General features: G+C 43.2%; 1 protein-coding gene across 16 annotated transcripts in view; it reads left to right on the top strand.

The window, feature by feature from the left end:
• The window catches only part of ldb1a (LIM domain binding 1a), a 48,844-nt gene that overhangs the window by 33,180 nt on the left and 3,471 nt on the right, over positions 1-12,193 (top strand). For 7 of the 16 annotated variants that reach the window (XM_088915418.1, XM_088915419.1, XM_088915417.1 and 4 more), the window contains 10 exons: positions 3,055-3,157; positions 4,431-4,475; positions 5,647-5,722; positions 6,028-6,130; positions 6,240-6,412; positions 6,810-6,932; positions 8,895-8,978; positions 9,851-9,974; positions 10,780-10,922; positions 11,908-11,982. In XM_088915418.1, the coding sequence (XP_088771544.1) occupies positions 3,055-3,157; positions 4,431-4,475; positions 5,647-5,722; positions 6,028-6,130; positions 6,240-6,412; positions 6,810-6,932; positions 8,895-8,978; positions 9,851-9,974; positions 10,780-10,922; positions 11,908-11,982 (1,049 nt within the window). Of the gene's footprint in view, positions 1-3,054; positions 3,158-4,430; positions 4,476-5,646; positions 5,723-6,027; positions 6,131-6,239; positions 6,413-6,809; positions 6,933-8,894; positions 8,979-9,850; positions 9,975-10,779; positions 10,929-11,907; positions 11,983-12,193 lie in introns of all 16 variants that reach the window. The other 9 variants (XM_088915420.1, XM_088915421.1, XM_088915413.1 and 6 more) reach the window with 2 other exon arrangements.

The following is a 12,193-nucleotide window of genomic DNA, read 5'->3' as shown; positions in this document are numbered from 1 at the left end:
GCTGGTTCCACTCATTCTGTTTGTGCAGGTGGGACCAACACGATGCCTGATCTCTCCTGTGTAACAGGGAAGTGCTTGACTGTCACACTTAAGTCCGTAGTAGTTCTCTTTGCCCTCGGTGGCTTGTGTCTGATCTGCTGGAGCTGAATGAAGTTGTTGTGCTGCAGATGGAGAAATCTCTTGCTTTTTTTTTAGGCTGGATCCCTTGTCTTGAGTTTTGTTTTGCAGAGGCTGGCAATAGGTCACGAACAAGACAGCTGCGTGAGACTCTGATTTCTGAATCACTGCGGACTCTTAAACATAAAAAAAGGTTAAATAAGAAAACATCTAAAACCCTTTTGCAAACATTGTAACTGAACCAGCAGTGAGCATCCTCATGAGAATAAATTAGCTAGTCAAAATGGGCTTATTTGCTTAGAACAACTGTGTGCGTGCATCCCTAACGCTGTGGGAAGGTGTTTCAGTCCTGGCTGACATTTCATGGACCAGCTTGTCTGTACAGTGAATATTTAATGACCGAAATCAGTTATACATTTTTTATGAGGAGCCTCCAAGCCGTGATGAGAGCCTCACGTCATTTCCACCATTTGTAAACCTCTCTTTCTCCACTAACGAGTGCGCAGGTTTGAGCGAAAGGCTGCAGAGATCTGTGAAGTCTGAGCGAGCTATGACTGTACTAGAACACCTCTGCACGTACCGCCTTAAACACTGTACGAGTGCATGGGAAAATGCTGAGGTCCCAGGGGCCTTCCAAATGCAGTAAATTTGCACGTTTGCAGTTTTTAACGCATCAGTGCACCTTGACTGTAAACTAGGAGCTGGTTGTTTGTTGTGGTTGAGCACAGCAGAAATTCGAGGGTCAGAGGATCTTAACAGAGTCGGCTCCGGTCAGCGCTCGAGTCCCGTTGGTGGCCTGTTGTTCCTGTTCTCCTGGAAAGGCCTCATTTCCCCATGTCCTCTGTTTTCACACTCTGGGTGGTAGTTTTCATAAAATGGGACCACAAAATAGTCAGTGATTCAGCCAGTTGTGCGTTGTGCATAAGATGGGAGCAAGCTCTTAAATAGCATCCCTGTACAACCCAGGAGTGATGCCTTCAAAGTAACCTTACCACCCAGTTCCCCTGAGGATAATAAAATGCAGGGGGTTTGATTTATTGGCTGTAAAGGGCATCTGTCTGCATGGGGGGAGGAGGCAACACCAGTTGGTCCACAGCCTCCTAGCTGTTTCCTGCTGTAGAGGTGACTACTAGGTAAGAGATGACTGAATAACAGAAAGAAGGAGAACATTTTTCTTGGTCCGTTCGTCCCCTTTACAGAAAACAATTCCTTTGACTCTTAATTGTGTGCATAAATATGCAAAAATGAGCTCAAAATGCGTGTAATCAAGTAACTGGAATAATTATTTCAGTGTTTTAATTAACTGTGCTTAACTCGCTGTGGGATTAAAATAACCAGGAAAGGCATTCTCTGCAACTGTAGTTCTGTGGGATGCATTTAGCAAAGCAAACAGATGTTCTTGTTTGGGCTTTTTTTTAATTAAAATCTCACCAGTTAGATGATATTTGGCAGGTACATGGTTGGTGTGGATTGCAGAATTAGCCTCCAAATAAGAAGGGTTGTGAATCTATGAGTGGAGAAGTACTGCAGGTGGAAGTGTGCTAAATTCCTCAAACTCATTCATACTCGGTTAATGATCAGGGTTAAATGTCCATTAACAAGCTTCTAACCACCAAATGACTAGTGTGAGCTGAATGACCTCCACTCATTTGTAACCCTTCTTATGTTAGAGGCTGGAGTGTTAAATGGCTGCCCTGTTCATGGGGTATAGCTTAGACTTCAAGCAGACCTCTGAACCGACACAAGCTAATTTCTCTTTCTGAAGTGAGGTTGCTGGCTTGTTCCACATCCCCCTTGAGTGTACAGATCCGCTGTCCACACGAGAGATGTGAAACTACATCTCTCCCTTTTCTTTCTTATACCCTTATATACCCTTATACTGCATGGGGTAACTGGGACTCTTTGTCCCTCCTTATTTCCTTTCTGACTTGCCCCTGCTCCAGCAGGTCAGGGGTCTCCAGGGGGAGTAATTTGTGGTAACAGGCACAACTTGCACACTGTACCAGGGCAGCAGGAGTGGGGATAGGGGATGAGGTCTTTCTGTGAAATGCATGCAAATTCCTGATTGACCACCGGTTATCTTTAGAAAGAAAAGTGGAAAGACTCATTTTGTCTTTTCGGGTGTTAAAGTAATGGTTTCTCTCATGGTCCTTTCTCTAGCCTTGTCCACACTGACACTCCAGCAGAGCCACGGTCCTGCTTTTACTGTTGGCTTCAAACAGACCAGGGAATTATGCTAACTTGTGTTTTAAGCAAAACATTGGTCCAGTTAAGTCATCAAGACTGTTAGAGCATTTGAAGGTTAAAGCCTAAAATATTTCTGATAATGGTTTTAGAAATTCTTCATAACAAAATAAGTAATTGGTGTGTTTCTTCCCTTCCATTATTTTAGTTCTTACGTATGGGGATTTTCTGCTTATTCTAGAAAGTGCCTTGGATGCAGGTTTACAAGTAAAATCTGCATTTTCTGACATTGGAAAACAGTATTGCCAAAGTGTAACACAGATAATGAAATGTCATAGCATAAAAACGTTTTCTTTTGGGAAACAGGGATCAAGCCATAACTTCTTCATCCAATATTAAGGTGCGCAGTGACTCTCCCTCCTGCAAATAAAGTGAAACACCATGATGTTGCTGTTAATGTTGGCAACAAATTCCCGAGTTTAGGCAATGCTGCAAAGTGTTAAATCAAAGTGTCAAATGAAAATCAGCTTTTTATGATAGTAAACAAATCTAGCCAAATGGGGCAGTTAACAATATGGACATGGCTAGCAGAATCTGTGACTCTCAAGGACAGGAGTTGAAGGTTTGCTGCAGGGCTCAGTTGTAGTGCAAGACATTGCCGGAGTCACAGTTTTCGTAATTGATTTGTGTGTAATCTTCAGGTGTGGTAAATGTAGTTTTGTAAATGTGCTGTTGTTTTGTCTCGTTTCGCAGGGTGTTCCTCTAAGTCGTTCAAGCTGTACTCTCCAAAAGAGCCCCCAAACGGTAGCGCCTTTCCCCCCTTCCACCCAGGCACCATGCTGGACAGAGACGTGGGGTAGGTGCTCCGAGTTGCTGTCGATGCCCCAGTGAGCTCTGACTTGCGGGACCACTGGAGTGAGGGACTTGAAATCTGTATCGAAACCCTTCCTTTTCCTTTGTCAGTTTTTCAGAAGAAATTATGCATTTAATAAAAGACGAAACTTTAATAAATAAACACAGACTCAGTGTATACAAAAGAGACATCTCTCAGACTGAGCCTTTTGTTAATGAGTTCAGTTGCTAGACACAGGGGATAGATAACAGAAACCAATCGGTAGAAATTAAAATGTTCTTTAAAATGAAAATGAAAATGGTGAGGAATAAGTATTTTAGGGACTTTAGCAGAGGACTTTTGTGTTCATGTTTAAATTTTGAGCTGTTGATTATCCTCCTGCTCCGTCTGGAGTAGTAAATTCTGTCTTAATGTCTTGGGGTGACCCTTGTTTGCATGTTGCATGGGTGGGCATTGCAGGCTTTAGAGGCTTCCTTTAATTCACACCTGATGGAGATCTGGGAAACAGAACTGATTGGACGTTTTATCCCCTTAATAGGATCATTTAAGGTCATTAAATGTTATGATGGAAGCCAGTGAAAATGGAGCACTTGAGGATTGGTTAACCTTGTGATTCGAGATTTACCGTGACATACAGGAGGCTCAAAGCTAATTTGAGGAGAGGTGCCGTGAGCCTGCCAGCACCCAGGGGCGGCACTGTTTAGCTGGACAACACGAGAGCCCTGGCCAAGTAATCCCAATCCTAACCCTGGTGGCCCTGAGCTCATTGCACGTTGCATGTTGGGAACTCCTGGTTCATAGTGCCTTGACCAGCCCTTAACTCCCAACGAGTGCTTCACAGGGCTCAGACTGCTCTTGGAGCGAGCGCCTATACCAGCTGAGCCAATTAGGAGCGTTCTAGCTCTTTCTGAAGGAAACGACCTGCTAGCGAATGTTCAGGCTGTTATTTTTCCTTCTGCTGAGATAGAGAGACAGGAAGCGAGGTCTGGAGATGAATGATTCAGCAGTGTTGTTGCCTTCAGATGAGATAAAAGCAAAGGAAGCTAAAGTTCAGCCTTGAAGTGTTTTGGAAGCTGGGCCTCACTGTCTTCGGAGACCTGAGATAAGACAGGCGCATACCACACAAGAAAACATGCTGCTGTTTCTTGCTGTGCATAAAAAAAAACTTTTACCAAATAGAGAATGTTTTGCAACCTTGAGTTTCCTTCTGTTGGTTTCTGAAAAAGATGGTTTGGAATGGCACATTCTTCACAACTCAACTTTTTTCTCTTTGCAGTCCTACACCTATGTACCCTCCTACGTATCTGGAGCCTGGAATAGGGTAAGTGCCTCATTTACCTTGACCTGCTCCTGTTTCACGGCCCTCTCTGCATTGCCCGTGTTTTCCCTGTTTCACATGCAGTGTCAAGATTTTATTCTTGGAGTTTGTATTTTCATCTGATACCAGGTTATATCACAGAGGTTTGTTCACAAATCTGCTTGGTCCAAATACTAGGGTCTTGTTCTATGTTCATGGTCAATCTAAAGTTTGCCAGTTCCACTTCAGCCTTTACCAACGTGTCCTGATGCCACATATCTCAGTTGACAACAGTTTCCTTCCAAAGCCAATCTCCCTTGTAACCAGCCAACCACGACACCGTTTGTGACAAAATGAGATTCATGCCAGAATGCACTTCTCAGTATGTCCACTTCTTAAGGACAAAACATTCAAAAAATGTTTGTTCTTCTTTCTTAAACTTTAGGAGAAGTAAAAAAGCAGGAAAGCAGTAACTCTAGTTTTCTTTTGCCAAATTTGAAGAATTAAGACTTTTTTTAAGGATGTGGGCCTCTGAGGAGCACTTCAGTGCTCAGGCTGTGATCTTGCTGGTTGCCTGTAGTTGTTTCAAGGATAAGGAGAGTAGTACACCATGGATCTAACAGACAAGATCATCTCTTTGCCAGACGTATTTTGCATGTGCTCACTACAGGATTACTGTAACTAGTTTATCTGTTCGTAATTCAGAGTAGGTTTTTTGTGCACTGCTGAATTAAAGGCAAATCTATGAGCTGTGCATGTATTTCTTTCCCTTTTAAATCTTGGGCATAAAATCATATTGTAGGAAATCATGATGCAAAAATGCTTGAGATCCACAGTTTCAGAACTGTTTGCGTCAGTAAAGTGGGCTGCAGGAGGTTGAAGTTATTTCCAATTTGCAGAAGTTCATAGCACGTTATTAGTATCCATCACCAGTGGTTAAGAGCCAATTGAAACTTTTCCTTTTCTTGAATTGGAAATCTCAAATGCTCATAGTGAGTAGCAGTCCTTTTAAAAGCGTGGTTTTCTCGCAAGAGGTTTGAACCTGGTACCAGGCGGGGTGTTCATTTCCATGCCTCTGTGAGTTTCAGTGGGGTGTGAGGGTAGGAGCCCAGGGGGTTGCAGGGCAGGTGTGGAGAGAGCTGTTTCTGTGATGGAAGGATCTGCCAGCGGCCTGACTGTTACTATCTCCTTGCAGGAGGCACACACCGTATGGGAACCAGACAGATTACAGGATATTTGAGCTCAATAAGCGGCTACAGAACTGGACAGAGGTAAATACGTTTTCTCCCCCAGCTTTTTGAGAAACGTCCAGGGGAGATTTTTGAACCCTTTTGCCACCGAGCAATTTACAATTTACTTGCCACCCTTGCTGCCCAGTTGTGTGCTGGGAGTTTTAAAGGCTGGGCATGTGTTTAACTGAATGAGTCTTGCTGAAATGCTGAGCTGTGGGTGACAGACATGCTCCGAGTAGCTGCAAGTGCATTAGGAGCCTCGGCTGGACTTTTAAGAGTTCTCATAATCGGATGTAGAGGTAGCAGCCAGATGTGAAACTAGTATCCGATTCCCTTTCCTGCAGGAGTGCGACAATCTGTGGTGGGATGCCTTCACAACCGAGTTCTTCGAGGACGACGCCATGCTGACCATCACTTTCTGCCTGGAGGACGGGCACAAACGATACAGTAAGTCACTGCTCGATTTCTGTTTTTTCCCCTTTCCCTGTCGTTTGAAGAAGAGCCCCTTTAAGATTTTCTCCTAACCTTTGTCTTGAATTTGTTTTTGTTCCCGTAGCGATCGGTCGGACGTTGATTCCTCGCTATTTCCGCAGTATTTTTGAAGGCGGCGCCACAGAGCTTTACTACGTCTTAAAGCATCCCAAGGAGTCCTTCCACAATAACTTTGTCTCCCTGGACTGTGACCAGTGCACTATGGTCACGCAGAACGGGAAGCCCATGTTCACACAGGTACAGCACAGCTGCTCACACTCAGAAAGTGTTTCGTGTACTGTCTGGTTTATTGCAGTACCATACCTCTTCTCTGGTGAGGGTTTTCATAAGTAACTGTGCATGGAATTACAGTCATGCCTGTCTTGGCTTCTAAAAGTGGACCTTTTTATTTCTGCTTTACCTTTTCATAATAATGGCTGGATCCAGATTTCAAAGAGTAAGGAGCATTGTGGCATCACAGACTGGTATTCTTCTTACAGTAATTCACAGTATCTGCACTAACTACTTTCACTCTTCTGGATCTTCTGAATGAGTATTAAATATGTCAGCGTTCCTCCTGTATTAGAGGCCTGAGATGCTGTGCAGGACCAGAAAGGTCCCCGATGTCCGATTCTGATTTCTTTGTTTCCCCAAGGTGTGTGTGGAAGGCCGTCTGTACCTGGAGTTCATGTTCGATGACATGATGAGGATAAAAACGTGGCACTTCAGCATCAGGCAGCACCGGGAGCTGATCCCGCGCAGCATCCTGGCCATGCACGTGAGTACCGTACCGAACCGACCCGAACCCGCCTGGAGGGGGACAGGAGCCGGGCTGTATGACTAAGGGGCCGAGGGGTCCCGCCTTCCTGTACCGACGTGCGAAGGTGCCATCTCTGGTTAAAGTCTTGGAGATAGTGCCAGGGTGGTAGCATAGGTCTGGGAAGTCTGAAAACATATGGAATCAAAAAAATCTCCAGACCTGGAAAGGTTTGGAAAATGAGACTGTAAGTTTGGAAAAGGTATGGACATGTGAGTATCCAAGTAATGCGGACCAAATGAAGTTCATTACACGCAAATAAATTGGTGTTAAACAAAAATACACCCAACCTAACAGAATCCTCTGTGTTTCTGAAATCAGCCTCTCGAAAAACGCTGAGCTGTTACTCTTGTTCATTTGAGACAGTAGTTGGCTGGGTGTCAAACAGTGGCTCAGCCAATCGAACTGAAATCTACCCGTGTTAAGATAACGCATGGGGGTAGAGTTAATTTCCAATATGTGATTTCACTTGGATTGGGTTCATATGCATTTAATGTTTAAATTATTAATTAAATCTTTGTACGTGCACAATCACACATATGTGGACACAGTGGATGGGTCCCTGCAGTGAACATCACAAGTACAGTCTGTGATCAGAACGTTAGCAGTGGAACTTTGTCACGATGTGCAATAATTCCATTTATTTTTCAGTGTTTGTTGTTTAGCTAGCTAAACATCATGATCATTATATAATTTACACATATGTCTTTATGAATTCAACAGTTCATTGCAGCGTATCAGTGTCGATGTTGATGATTTTGATGAATCGGGTGACCCTAAAAACAGAAATCCTAAACCTATACAGGACTGAACTCAACCGTACTGTGAGAGTCAGGCACTCTAAGCAATTGCTTTTTTTAAACTGAGCATGTAATTAGTAATCAGTGTCAGTTGTACACTTACAAGACATCTAGCTGATAAAAAAAGTAGTTCAGGTGGGTATGTGCATCAGCATGCGTAGGCTGCAAAGGAACAAGTTAAAGGTTTCTTCCCTGCTGAAAAGAGAAGAAGGGAAACGCAACGTTTCGGCTGTGGAGCCTTCTTCGGGTGTGACACGTTTCCTTTCTTCTCTTTTCAGCATGGAATAAACCTTTAACTGTCACATTTTGACAGTGACAGATTTTTGACACAAATTACGTAAATGATCATTTTAGTTATAATCAAACTTCAGTCCTGCTGGGTGCACTGATCAGATTGTGTTGAATATTCAAATTAGCCAGATTTAGTAAAAATGCAGAAAAGGTAATACTACCTAATATGAAATGTCATCATTAGCCAGATAATTGTCTGCATAAATATCTGGAAAAATAGATTTAGCGATAGCTAAAAACATGAGTGAATTAGAAAACTTGCAACTTACGTTTTTCATCAAAGCCAGATAACTTTCACAATATAAAATACAGTTTAGCTATATCTATACTGTGTCTATAGTCTTCAGTTATATATCAGATCATGCTAAAAGATTTTATGCTGAAGTTTACAAGCAAACAGTGTCACACAGCACAGGCCTTTATTAATGATGTGAACTTGCATGTAAAAGAGTTCACTAATAGAAAGTAAAATTTGCACAAATTGTGTTCTCTGACATTTTGTCAAAGACACAGGTCTTGAAAATTTAAGTAGGTGGAAAAAATCTGGAATTTGTTTTGTCAGTTGTTAATGTAGGAACTGATGCTTAAGATCTGAACTTGGTTTTAGTATTCACCAGATGTTTTTTACACTGTTGGAATTTCAATGCTTGGGAATGTAAAAAGATGCCTGATAAGCATCAGTCCAAGTGAGCAAGTGGTTTCGAAATTAATTTTGGATAGCTATGGGATCACCCTGCTAGCCAGTTGGATGCCTGTCTTGAGAGGCAAACACTTTTAATGGCATATTCTGCTAAGGTGTTTGTGTGTTTATTGCCTGTTTTTTTTTCCACAGGCCCAAGACCCCCAGATGTTGGATCAGCTGTCGAAAAACATCACAAGATGTGGCCTCTCAAACTCCACACTTAACTACCTCCGAGTGAGTGTTATCAGAGCTTCCTGACCCATGAATCCTTTGATTTAGTCGTGTGAGGGCAGCTTTTACCATACAATTACCACATATCAGACTTGAAAACACGAGTGGATGTCAGAAGAAAAGGTTGTTATTTTTCACGTCTTGAAGGCAAGCCTGTGGGGCTGTATTGAGAGCCCTTTTTGGGCCCTGTAGTGTACCTCTGATGTTCAGCTGGGATCCCCCAAGCAGCAGTGCACAGTTGTTTTGGGTGGGGTGGATTTGAAGCTTTTTGGAGATTCCTCAGTTTATTCTGCCACTGAGGCTCTGGGGGATTGCTGGGTGTCTTAATGTCATGATAGTAGCCGTGTTTTGTCAGCGCAGTAAGCAGGCTGTCAGGTGGGCTTAATTGTACAGCTGTCAACCTGGCCAAGTAGACCTCTTGATTATAACAGTGTTACCAGTAAGAGCTTCATCCACTGCATTTAACCTGCTGTGGGTGCTTGGATTGAAAAGAAAACATTCAGCTCCATTTTCTGTTTTTTCTGTATGTCTTTGTCTCTCTGAAGCTCGGTTAGTTTTGTCCTGGTATATATACATTTCCTGCAGAGGATGCTTTTGTGTGAAGTAATATAAATGTACAAATAAGGTGTCTGAGGACTCCAGTCAATCAGAGCTGAGCACAGATTCTGAAACCACTCCTGGTGTTTTTATAGCATTTAGGTCGGTGTAGAATTTAAAAATGATAAACCTTTTCTCTTACATTAATCTCTCACCAAATTAATATTTTTTTCCTGAATATTATAGAGAAAAATCTGAGACACATTTGAAGTGTACTATTTTGCAGTGTTTTGGGAATGTAAAGGAATGCCAGACCATGTCTCTCTTCTGTTTTCCAGTTGTGTGTAATTTTAGAGCCCATGCAGGAGTTGATGTCCAGGCACAAGACCTACAGCTTAAGCCCCAGAGACTGCCTCAAGACGTGTCTCTTTCAGAAGTGGCAGAGAATGGTGGCCCCTCCAGGTGAGATTTGGTCATACTCGTTCCTGCTAGTTGGGACAGGAGACATTGGCATATATGCACTGACCCCAGTAACCATCAATGTACAGATACTCAAAGAAGCAGGTATAAACCCAGTGACCCGATGGATAGGAACTGTGGAAACAAAAAGTAACACCAGTAAACATGTGATGGGGATGGAGTAAGATGCACATCTGCTATACAGGGTTACAAACTGTACTGAACTGTCAGTTGTTGCCATCTTACCATAATATTCATTGTGTTCTATAGCTATGGCAGTGTTGTTCAAATTAGCTTACTTGAATCTAGAATAAATATATTTTCTTGACGTTTCTCCAAAATTCAGTTCCACTGTTGCTGCAACAATGAAAGAAAACATTATTTGGTTTTAAAATTTATCTTCTAGATGTGCTGCTTCACTCAGCCTCTTGGATTATTTGTGATTGTTTTTGTAGAAAAATAAGCTTTTTGCAGTGTGTGGGTGACCTCCCTGATTTCCGTCCTTTGTTAAGCAGTAAATAATCTTCTAAATTATTGTTTTGCTTGAGACTATTCCGTCTGTCAGCTTTGCAGAAATAGACTTTTCTCCTCTTTTGAAATGGAAAGTGGATTCCTCAGGCCAGTGATCTAGTTTAAATTCACATAGAGCCATTTGAAGTCTAGTCCAGAGCAGAGTTTCCACTGGGGTCTGTCTTTTTTAACAAAAGAAGTCGTAGTGAGAGGATCCTTAAGGTTCCCTGTCCCAGCTCTCAAATCGGGGAGCCGTACAGGAGAAGCCTCTGAATCCCGGGCCTTCTATCCCCTGCAGCGGAGCCTGCCAGACAGCAGCCCAGCAAGCGCCGGAAAAGGAAGATGTCAGGGGGCAGCACCATGAGCTCCGGAGGGGGCACCAACAGTAACAGCAACAGCAAGAAGAAGAGCCCTGCCAGCAGTTTCTCTCTCTCCAGCCAGGTACCTGTAAGCATCTGATTTCTTTACCTTTCTGGCACCAAGGAGGGTGGGTGTGGGCGCCTGTGGCACTAGAGGCCCGACACACTTGATAGTGCCCGTGTTGTTGCCATCTACAACTGGGGCTGAGCTGGATGGCACACTGTATCTGGGCACAGGACCATAGTCTGTCCCCTGGCACGTACTGCAGAAGCCAAAGGGTGAACGTCCCAGTTCTAACATGAACTTAACTTATAGTTGTAGCAACCTAAGATTAAAATTAAAAACAAAAGAAAACTTTCACCCAATAATGGCCCCAAAGCTGCAGTGGTCTTGTAGTAGAAGAGTTTCTGCCAGGCTGGAATATTTCAGTCAAAGCGTCAGAATAACCCTTCTTACTGCTTTGATGGTAAAACTGGGTGACTTCTGGCATACTTCTGTGTATGAGCCAAGTGAAAATAGACCCAAAACACTTTCAAAAGATCCCACAAACTGAGAAGCTGTATTTCTTCTTAAATGTACAAAGATAATGCCATTGTCAGTTTCCTTGATTGTAACTATGTAACAAAGTGTGGAAAGACCACAGCCTGCAAACATTCCTTTTTCCTTTTGTGATGGGCTAATCACAGCATGAAAGAACGGCCATGAAGAGGAATATCTGGCCACACTTAAACACCACTTTTTATTTTAAAAGCCCCTGGTGTTGATAAGAGATGCAATGTGAGCGATCAAGCACTTCTGTTACAGTTAAACGCAGAAGGGTACGAAGGGAGGCGTTTCACTGCTTCTCAGCAGAGCTTCTCCTGTTTTCCCCTTTTCTTCCATATACTGTATTTTCTGAATTTCCCTGGCTGTCACATGAAACCTATTTTGAGCAATTACAAGAGACAGCAATTCTTGATCGCAAAAGAAGGGTGTGCTTTGAGAGTTTTTTGAGGCAGTTGAATACTTGGCTGTGGGTGGAACGTGTAAGAAAAGGCGTCCTTAAGGAGGCAGTTTAATATTGCAGCGTCAAGAAACACATGGAAAACAACTACGTGATGTGGATTCAAAGCTCAAAGATAAAACGGCAAACGACAGAGAGGTGAGCCTTGCAGATTGCTTTGCGGTTTTTAACAGGGGAAAATGTAGAGTCCTTGAGTAAAATTCGTGGACCCGCCGTTCGTTTCACTTTAACTTTCCGTTGCTGAAGCGCCACAGTTCGCTGTGCATGGGGCCCACCAGTCCCAGCTCCACTCCATGCCTGCCCCTCCCCTCGCTCTGTGGCGGGACTACTGCCCTCCTCCCCCATACTG

Source organism: Atractosteus spatula, chromosome 5 (assembly GCF_055471065.1).
Source record: "Atractosteus spatula isolate fAtrSpa1 chromosome 5, fAtrSpa1.hap1, whole genome shotgun sequence".
In the NCBI taxonomy this organism is placed as follows: Eukaryota; Metazoa; Chordata; class Actinopteri; order Semionotiformes; family Lepisosteidae; genus Atractosteus; species Atractosteus spatula.
This window is presented reverse-complemented; position numbering and strand designations above follow the sequence as displayed.